General features: G+C 53.4%; 1 protein-coding gene across 1 annotated transcript; it reads left to right on the top strand.

Moving 5' to 3' along the window:
- Window positions 1-588: 588 nt before the first annotated feature.
- Window positions 589-5,649, top strand: Gjb2 (gap junction protein beta 2). The gene is made up of 2 exons (XM_021639072.2): window positions 589-823; window positions 3,852-5,649. The coding sequence occupies exon 2, from the start codon at window positions 3,874-3,876 to the stop codon at window positions 4,552-4,554; it is 681 nt and encodes a 226-aa protein (XP_021494747.1). The 5' UTR covers window positions 589-823; window positions 3,852-3,873; the 3' UTR covers window positions 4,555-5,649.
- Window positions 5,650-10,358: the final 4,709 nt, after the last annotated feature.

The following is a 10,358-nucleotide window of genomic DNA, read 5'->3' on the forward strand; positions in this document are numbered from 1 at the left end:
CTCCCGGAGACCGTGGCATGTCCGCTTGCAGGCCAGGCCGAGACTTTGAGGCCGGCCATGGCCTCACCTCTCCACCGCCCTCTGGCCTGGCCACCGACACACTGTTCAAAGCGATGGAATTAAACCGGGGATTCAGGGAAACAAGCTAGACTTTGGCCGGCCCCGACGGCGAACTCTGTTAGTCCGCCTGGGACCCAAACTCCAGGCGCGGGGGCTCCCTGCGCGGCGGGCCCCCTGGGGGGGGGGGGCTTCGCCGTGCCCCGGCAGCTGCGGGTCTACACTCAGCTCCTACACAACATATGTCACCGCGGCGCAGCTTAGGGTGCAACAGCGCGCTTCAGCAGCACCCACTCCACCACAGCCCGGGGCTGGGGCGCCGCGGGGTGCGGGCGCTACGCTGGGAGAGGCTGGAGTCGGGGGAGAGCCGGGCGGAGGCTGGGGGATGGCCGCGCTGGGGAGGGCTCGCCGCTCCGGGTGCCCGGAGAGCCCCGCCCGCGGCGCTGGGGGCGGCGGGCCGCCGGGAGCCGCCTCCCCGGCCACTTTCTCAATCGCTGCGGGGAGAGAGGGGCGGGGTGAGGGGTGCGGTTAAAAGGCGCCGGGGCCGGCAGGTGTCCACGGCCGCGGCGCTCGGCGCGCTCCGCAACCCAGCTCGCAGCCAGGCGGCGCGCTCCAGCCGGCAGGGCGCAGCAGCCTCGGGGACCTCAGCCTCGGGACCACAGCTTCGGGGACCACAGCCTCGGGACCACAGCTTCGGGGACCACAGCCTCGGCGGGACCAGCAGCCTCCTCCCGCCCGCCGGCGCCGCGCGCTCCTCGGGACACAGGTGCGACCGCCGCCGCGCGCCGCCGAGCCACAGCGGCACCGAGGGCGACACCCCGCGGCGGCTGGGGCGCGAGGCTCCGCCAGCGGGGACGCGGGAGAGCTCCAAGGCGCGGGCGCGCTGCTGGGGCTGGGGCTGGGGCTGGGGCTGGGGCTGGGGCTGGGGCTGGGGCTGGGGCTGGGGCTGGGGCTGGGGCTGGGAGCGTCCGCGCAGCCGGAGCGGCCGGGGCCGGGGAGGGGCGCGGGGGCCGAGGAGGGGCGCGCGGAACTGCGAGGCGCCGCCGTCGTTCCTCGGCTAGGATTGCCCCGGGGCCTCCTAGCTGCGCTGTCTGCCGCCATTGAAAGTCCTTAAACTAACCGAGAGCTCAGGGGGAAACTTGGTTTCATTTGTAGAGCGGGCGGCCTGCGTGGGAAGACACTGACCTTTACCACCTGAAGCGCGGGAGCGACGCGGGCGACCGCCCAAAAGGCGCTAGGGAGCCCCGGCCTGCGCTTGAGAGGAGACTCTGGTTGCTTTCCCTTTTCCTTAAATGCTTTGTAAGGGTTTGCGTCCCGGCGGGACTCTGCGGCTGGAAGGGGACGCTTCTAGACGCGGGTTCACAGATGGCGTGTGTCTTAGTGCAGCCTCAAAGGAAGAGGGCATGGGCCTAAATGGGACGGATTGTCCAGGTCCCTGGCATGGAACTGAGAAGCCTGGCACGGCCGTGGCTCCATTTAACCCGGAGTCCTTTGGAAACTGTGGGCTAAGTTAGTCAGAATTGTGTAGAAGTGGGGAGGGTGACGTGGGGACAGCGTCTGGAGGTGTCCCGCCAGCTCCCCTGGTGGGTCGTATATATTATGAAGAAGGAGAAGCCTCTCCTTTTCAGGAGCTGCTATTCGACACACACACACACACACACACACACACTGGGACCCTCCAAGACAATCTGCAGGTGACCCAGGCCAGGTAGGGACCTTCCGGTGACCTCCCTAGTCGGAAGGCCACAGTTGAATATTGACGATTTCACCCCCCTGCCGGCTTAGCACTCCTAGCCCTCTTGTGGGGTCAAATTTCAACCTCCCCCTCCTCTTGGGAAGGTCATTTAAGACTAGCAGCTGCAATCAGATATGCCAGGGTCCACAGGTATGACCCAGCTACTTGGTTTTCTTTTGCTGTCCCCTCCCCCCCACCCCCGCTCCTTGTTTGTGAATCCTGACAACCTTTTCCCCTGTTTTTGTTTTTCATTTTTGTCTCTTTTGGTGTTTGTGTCTTGAGCCAGGGTCTTGCTCTGCAGCCCAAGTTTTCCTCAAGTTAACACAATCCCCCTGCCTCAGCCTCCAGAATTCTGGGAGCGCAGATGTGTACCACCATGCTGTGCCGAACACGGCAAACCTCACAGTGGACAAATACTTTGATTTTTGAAAAAAGCGAGGTTTACTCAGAAGTTTGTTTTTTCCCAGTTGGTAGTGACTGGGCTAGTCTGTGGGATCTACAGGCAGGCAAAGGTGCCCCCACGTACCCTCAAGCTCCGTATTTGGGGTCAGGTGTGTGACTGTTTAGATCTCCACTCAGCGAGTGGAGTGACGAACAGGAGGTCTAACTCCAATCAGATTGTTTTGTTAAGCATGGGACACTGCTGCTTTCAATAGCTTGCTGTTGGGGGCAGACCCCGGGGAGCTGCGAGGCCGGTCAGCCAGTCAGCTTCCCTGGGGCCTGCGACAGTCCAGGTCTAAATGGGTCAGGGCTGAACCTGCCGGGCCACTGTTTCTTCCTGCCCTGTTCCTGTTTTCCAAGTTGGAGAGGACCTGCTGTCTCACCCGTGTGTATCAGCTTCCCTTAACTTCCATGCGCAAGGTTCTGCCTCCCCTGAGCAAGGCAGAGGGGAGCGGGTTCCGCCCAGTGGGCTCCTGGGGTTTCTGCCACAGCCACTACCTGCGAAGAGGGACATTCGCTCTGAGCCTGCTTTGAGTCCACTGAGAAACAGGATGCGACTTGCAGCCACAGGAGGCGGGGATGCTTTTAGATGAGAGCAAGAAGAGTCCTTACGCTTGGAAGGGGAGGAAAGCGAGTGAATCACCCAGGAGGGCGGGATCGTTCAGAAGAGGGATTGAGTGTGACAGGCGGGTGTAGCCCTGAATCAGTGAGGGCAGCTCCTGCCCTGGGACATGGAAGATCATCCAGGTCATCCAAGGCAAGACGTTTCAGGTGGTTCCTGGGGCCAGTAGCCGGGGAGCCACTGGGCTAGATTTCCTGTCATTGCTCGCGATGTATTTGTTTTAGAATCACCTCGAGGTTAAACCCGTAGCCAAGCTCACAGTGCAACACTCACTTGCAACACATCAAAACAGATCCGGAGAGTTAACCAAACCGTCCCGGCTTGACAGTGGAGCCACGAACCTGCATGTAAAGTCCTAAGAACGGAGACTCTTTCTCACCCTGCTCCCCTCACACAGAGGCTGGAAGCGAGGCTTACAGTGAGGGGTTAAGTTGAGGAATCTCAAATGTAAAGTAACCACTAGTAATGACGGTTCACTCTTCACCCCAGCCCATAAATACTGAACATTTTGAAGAACAGGCTTCAGCCTAGAGACTGGGTCATGTTGGAATTTCACAAATTCTGTCACATGAACCAGGCAGCTGTGCCTCTAAGGTGAGGTTGCACCAAGCTTTTGTTTGTCACTGTGATGCGCTGCGGAGCCTGAGCCCATGGAATGACCTGTATGGAAATGGGAACACATGAGGTGACCTTAGTCAGAGCCCGGCTTTGCCTTTAGGGTAAGAAGTTCTTTGCTCTGGAACACCCCTGTGCCCACATCTCTGTTCCGTGCTAACGACAGGGTGAGCCGCTGATGTGAACTTGGAGAACACACCAAAGCATGTGGGAGATGGCTGGGGAAATGGAGATGGTGACGTACGCTCACCTGTCTCCCTAGAGGAGAGTGTTGATGTTTGCTGGGGAAGACAGTTAAGAATATATACCCAGAACCGGAAAGAGGACCCAGGGTCTGGGCAGCCCAGTGATCCTTGTCTTGTGTTCATTTGTCCTTTCCAGCGCTAAGCACCCGGAGGACAAGATGGATTGGGGCACGCTCCAGAGTATCCTCGGGGGTGTGAACAAGCACTCCACCAGCATCGGGAAGATCTGGCTCACCGTGCTGTTCATCTTCCGCATCATGATCCTCGTGGTGGCCGCGAAGGAGGTGTGGGGCGACGAGCAGGCGGACTTCGTCTGCAACACTCTCCAGCCGGGTTGCAAGAATGTGTGCTACGACCACTACTTCCCCATCTCCCACATCCGGCTCTGGGCGCTGCAGCTGATCTTCGTGTCCACGCCGGCCCTGCTGGTGGCCATGCACGTGGCGTACCGGAGACATGAAAAGAAACGCAAGTTCATGAAGGGGGAGATAAAGAACGAGTTTAAGGACATCGAAGAGATCAAAACCCAGAAGGTCCGTATCGAGGGGTCCCTGTGGTGGACCTACACCACCAGCATCTTCTTCCGGGTCATCTTTGAGGCCGTCTTCATGTACGTCTTTTACATCATGTACAATGGCTTCTTCATGCAGCGTCTGGTGAAGTGCAACGCGTGGCCTTGCCCCAACACGGTGGACTGCTTCATTTCCAGGCCCACGGAGAAGACTGTCTTCACGGTGTTCATGATTTCCGTGTCTGGAATTTGCATCCTGCTAAATATCACAGAATTGTGCTATTTGTTCATTAGATATTGTTCAGGGAAGTCAAAAAAACCAGTTTAATGCGTTGCCTGGCTGCTAGAGCCAAGCGTGAGGGAGAGGATGAGACAAACGCAGTGCTTAGCTGTCAAAGCTCAGCCAGCAGCACTTCCTAAGCAAACATTCCCGCCCTCAGCGCCCCAACTGCAGTCCCTGTAGGCCTCCCGTGAAACTCCGGGAGCCTCCATGGGACTCCCTTCCCCCAAAGCTCCCAAACAAAGGCCCAATTCTGTGCCTGTATTAATCGGTTCTAAAGTTAGTTCCACTGAGACCCCGTGCTGGTAGCCACTATTCTTGTAGGAAACATTCACAGCTTAAACAAAGGGTCTCACATTGTTTCTCGTTCTCTGCAGACAGGAGAGATGAGCCTAGTCCTGAGGATGGTTCCCAAGAATGTTCACTGTTCCCCCCTTAGGGCAACCTTCCCCAAGTTGCTCCAGTTAAAGGAAAACAATCTCCGTTCTGCTATTTGCTTTGATAGTTTAAGTCTGCAACAATGGAATATTGGAGATAATTATTTAATGCTTCATCTGCTGTGTATTTTTTTTTTCATGAAAACCTTAAAATAAGATAGGTTCTTTTGTTCTTAAAATGATCTGGAAACCATTATACAGTCCTCCTATTTCCAAGGTTCAGTTTGTGATGTGAACATGGTGTGTAACCAGATCTCACGCGGTCTTTAAAACGTGGGCCGGGAAATCTGCAGTGCGGCTGAAGCCACCCACTGTGGGCATCAGCGAGCTGACCACAATGCTTCCTGTCCCAGAGGAGACAAGCTGGGAGCTCTTCGTGCTGGCTTCTGACGAGAATTAAAAATGCAAGTGTAATTTTGCATAAGAGACAGCTAGACTGTGCCAACCACTGCCACCTGTAATGAGCCTAACTCAGCCCCTCCCCACCCCTCCTGCCGGTTCCCTTCTCTGTAGCTGTGGGATGTAGCAGCCCGCATCAGAAGACGCATCAACTTCATGAATTTGCTTGGGAATTTCACTGCCATGGTACAATTTAATGGTGCAGAAACAAAGTGGGGTGGAGGCAGGGGGTTGACTGTTTTCAAAGAACCAATGAAACATCTAGACTAAATTCTGTTGATTAAAACTTAGTTTTTCTACTTTGAAAGTCTGTTTGCTTCCCTCTTCAGCACTGGCTTCTTAACTGGAAACAGAAATACAGATATTTGGGGAAAAAAAACAAAAACAGAAACTAGAGTTTAGGTCAATATATAACTTTTCTAGGGCAAGCTGAACCTTAATCTTGCCAGTACGTGTTTCCCACAGATGACACTCAGCAGCTCCAGCAGGGGACACTTCTTACTGCCAAGAATGGCACTGGGGAGCCATTTTGTAACAATACATAAGAGCTGTGGTTTCATGCTTGTCACTAAGATAATTTTGTAAACTCTTAAATGTCATTTATTAAAATAAGATTATTTTGTATACTTTAAAATTAAATGAGGTTTTTAATAGAACACCAAATTTTAACTTACTCAGTCGTAAGTTTTGGGGGTTTGTGCTTCGTTTTGCCTTTGAGACAGGATCTTACTATGTCCCCCCGGCTAGCCTAGAACTCTCAAAAATCCACCCACCCCTGCCTCCCGAGTGCTGAGATCAAAGGTGGACAACTATGGTGGTTTGTGTGTACATCTATTTCCCAGTCTATAACTGCAGCATCCCACGGGTGTGCTCACAGGCCACCCTGTGTGCTCACAGAAAATGCCCTGTGGCTGGAAAAATTGATCAAGAGGGAGGGGACAGCATTGCTCCCCAAATCCATAACACCCTAAGAGGTTCAGTGAGCCCCGTCCCTAAGGACTGTGACGTGTGAGAGAACACAGCTCGTGGGATACTAAGTCCTGGAGACAGGATCAGTCCAGTTACTGGAAGAGGGACTCACAGTTCATGAGGCTCTTAGGGTCAGTGTGTGGTCAGCGCTAAGTCTCCACAGGTGCGTCCCCAGATTTGACAACCAGCATCACAGAAATCAATAAACAATACTCCTTCTGTTTAAAAATCAAAACCTTTCCCACTGTGAGGACTACCACACGAGCTGTGGCCCACAGTGTCCTCTGGGACTTTACCAACATTTTCATTGTGTCTGGGAGCACTCAGCCCACAAGACGGCTCTATGCTTCTTCCATATCTCCTCCCATGGGGCATACCTTGCCAGGCAAGCCTGTCCCGAGGAAGTGACTGCCCCATGCAGCTCTCTGCGGGGCAGCAGCAACACTCCCATCCTTTAAGGCACAAGCCTCCCATCAGAGGATGTCAAGGCATTTTAAACACAGTGACGACAGTTTTATGGAGGACCATACAGTCTCCGCATAGCTTGAAAGGAATGAAACTCAGCCCACCTCCACTCAAGTAATAGAGCCGAGGTGAATGCTCTCTGCCACCTGCCGGGGTGCCCTGTTAAAAGAACACACGGCTTTTTAAATGGCTGGTTCCACTCCCACACACTGGGAAGACTATCACTCTTCAGGCATTAAAGGACGGGGCCAAAGTAATTACAAACCGCCACCAACCACTTCATAGCACTGACGGAGAGGTCTGGCCGCAAGCTGGAAAATTAAAGCCTGACCTCTGAAATATGATCATCCTCGGCCAGCAGTTGGCAATTTGTCCTGGAGGAGACGCCGTGATGTGAGTGAACTCTGAAGGTGTTACAGGTGATGGGGAGGGGGAACCTGTGTTCGGAGGGGGGGGCATTCACTGACCAGGAGCCCTGATGCCACCTGTTGAGAGACAGGCCACTGCTAGTCTAAGGGTTTCCCTGGTGGCGCTGTTTCTAACCGGCTGGCTCACCCACCGAGGAGCAGCTTGCATATGAGGAGTGGGCCACAGTGGATAAAAGAGAGCTCCCTGCTCACCCTGGCTAGAGGGGGCTTCCCGAATACTTCCCAGGCCTGGGGAAATCAGTGGGTGGTTTCCACAGCTTCTCTCCTCCACCTAGGACAGCGCCATTACCGTCACCTCTTTTCCACTCCGTGGACCCTGAGTGAGACCATGAGTGACATCTTACACAGGAATGTCTCCAGCAAAGCCCAATTAGCGGGAAGCTGGAGAAAGCACATGTTGACGGAAGTGTAACACGGTGACCTGAGGGACCAGCCACACCAGCAGGGGAAGGAGGGCTGGCTGCAGACACGGGAGCAGGGTAAAAGGAGTCACACCTGTATCACTCTGTAACTCAACAAAGTCGAGGGCCGAAGAGTAAGCAGCTCAATGCCAAGACGCCTGCCTACCACGCACAAGCCATAGGCCCCGTCCCTAGCCTTGGAGAAAGTAAATGTATAGGAATGGCATGCCTGCAATCCCAACTCCTGGGAGGCAAAGGCGGGAGAATCTTAAATTCAAGGTCATCCTCAGCTACATACTTACTTCAAAGCCAGCCTGAGCTTCATGAGACTCTGCCTCAAAACAGGGGGGGGAAAGCCTTAAATAAATACAAACAAGCAGCTAGAAAAGAGAACCAGTATTGTAACAAAGAATGTTTTCAAGTTTGTCCTGTCAGGGTCTCCATAGGACATCTGTTGCCTCCTTCCAGCCTCACTGTGAAAGAAGTGTCCCTTCCCCTTTCCTGCTGTGGAGGGGCAGGGGCTGCTCGAGAAGGCACTGCTCTGGTAACTGTCAAGATCAAAGGCCAATGAGAGCGTCCAGCCACTCGTAACAAAGGTTATGTGGCCTCCCTCCCAGGCTCAGACTAACTCCACAGGCCAGCACCTACCTCTGTTGCAACCACACTGGGGTCCGTGGCATTACCACACCCCACAAGATTCCATGCTCCATTCCTGCACATTCCTCATGATCAGCTGCTATCGATTGGGCACAAACTAAATATCAGACAGTATTAGTACCTGGAACTGGAGCTGATTTTAAAAAAAAGAAGAAGAACTTGAGCCTTTATGCTAAAGAAGGACAGATGTCCACAAATCCCACAGATTGTGTCTGGTGCAGGCCAACGCCACAGCACAAAGGGAGAGCAGGGAATGTCAGGCACCAGGCCATGGTACCCACACAGGCCACTGTGGGATGGTCACTCTTCAAAGAGGCCTAAAGAAAACAAGTAACAAGGAGCCACCTGTCTCAGGGCCGTGATATAGAGGGCTGGGAAAAGATGCCAGGAATCAGGGGCATGTACGCAGATGACCTAAGCAAAAGTGGAGATGGCCTGTCCACGTGAGACCAAGCCACCCACCCTCGGCCTCCTTGCCACACCTGCTCTAGGTCCAGCCTCGCTCTGCCCTCACTTGGAGAGGAAGAGCAGATCTATTTTCTTCTAGAGCGCACTCTGCAAATCACTGAGGACAGACTTGACACCTCTTTGAGCCTTAAGCAATTGCTGTAAACTGCCCTAGTAAGTGCGAGCTGGTTTAAGCAACTCCGAGAAGGAGTAAGCCACAGCTCCCGACCCTTGGGCTGCGATTACAACCAGGAGTCCCGTCCCCACAGCCTCCCTGTGCACTAGTGACCCACTAGTTTCAACCTGACACTTTAGCAGCGCTGTCTCCCTCGGTCACTTTTAAATGAAAAGGCAACTAATGTTAGTTACTGTGTAAATGTTCATATAGAGGCGTATTTTTATTTCAAATGGAATAATGCAGAGCTGTATACAGTCAGAAGTGGGATTCAGCTGCCGTTCACCTCCTGGCCAGAAATCTCAGTTATCCGTATCTCGTCCTATGACCTCCAAGTCTTTTCCCGTACAGTTGTACAAACAGCCCCCAGCAGCAACAGTTCAGTTTTGAGAGTGTCTTACTTTTTGATGGCACCAGAGTTCATACTCTGACTTCAAATGTGGACCTTTTCCTGGGCTGGGGCACTGTTTGTCTGGTGCTCTCTCTGCTGGGCCATAGCAGTGACCGAAGCTCCTGATTGGCCTTGAGATCATGAGGGAAACCACAGCACTCTACAGCGTGCTTTGAAACCGAGCCGAAATACTCAGTAAAGTGAGTGGACCCCTCGCATTTTCTTTTTATTTTGCTTTGTTCCATTTTGGTTTTATGATACAGGTTTCTCTCTGTAGCCCTGGCTGTCCTGAAACTGGACCTGTAGACCAGGGCTGGCCTTGAACTCAGAGACCCTCCTGCCTCTCCCTCCAGAGTACTGGGATTAATGGTGTTCGCCACCACTGCCTGGCAATTAATAAAATCTTTACTTCAGAATCTCTTCAATTTACCAGCAGGTTTTAGGCTATAAGCTGGTGTCAGTCAAGGACACACACATGCATTATAAAAATGGCTTTGGTTCACGTGGCTGCATCTTGTCACATTTCTTTATTTAGCCTGAGTATGTGGAGGATAGGTAAGCACTCAGAGAAGTCAGTACTCCACCATGGAGGTTCCAGGGATCAAACTTGGATCTTCAGCCTTGAAGTCAAGTGCCTTGACCGACTGAGCCATCTCTGCCCTTTGCTGACATTTCTGAAGTCAGTTTTTCTGTAGCTCCTACTCAATGATATGTCTTGGAACTCTCTAGATTAGTATATTTAAATATTTGTTCTTTGCATAATAACCTTCTCCTGTTTGAGAGGCCCTGACCCAGAGTAGAACCTGAGTCCCGTGGCATGCCTCTCTCTGCTGCCACCTGCAGTCCGTCGGGGGTAATTGCCAGTCTCTGGAGCGTCAAAGAGCCTCCAGACGTTCCTCAGCCTGAACATTGCCGCCCTGCATAGAAACCTCCAATCCCACGGCTCTGGGGTTGCATTTGTAATTCATAGACATATGCCTGCTTGTATTTTGTTATGGAGACCATAAAAGGGAGCTTGAAGTCCCCACACCCTATTTCCTCACAGACAGGACAAAGAGAGTCCTAACCACTTTGTGTGGCCTC

This window comes from Meriones unguiculatus, chromosome 9 (assembly GCF_030254825.1).
Source record: "Meriones unguiculatus strain TT.TT164.6M chromosome 9, Bangor_MerUng_6.1, whole genome shotgun sequence".
NCBI lineage: Eukaryota > Metazoa > Chordata > Mammalia > Rodentia > Muridae > Meriones > Meriones unguiculatus.

What these genes read in the sequence shown, in the direction of transcription:
- Gjb2 (XM_021639072.2), top strand. Translation starts at nt 3,874, where the DNA reads ATGGATTGGGGCACGCTCCAGAGTATCCTCGGGGGTGTGAACAAGCAC.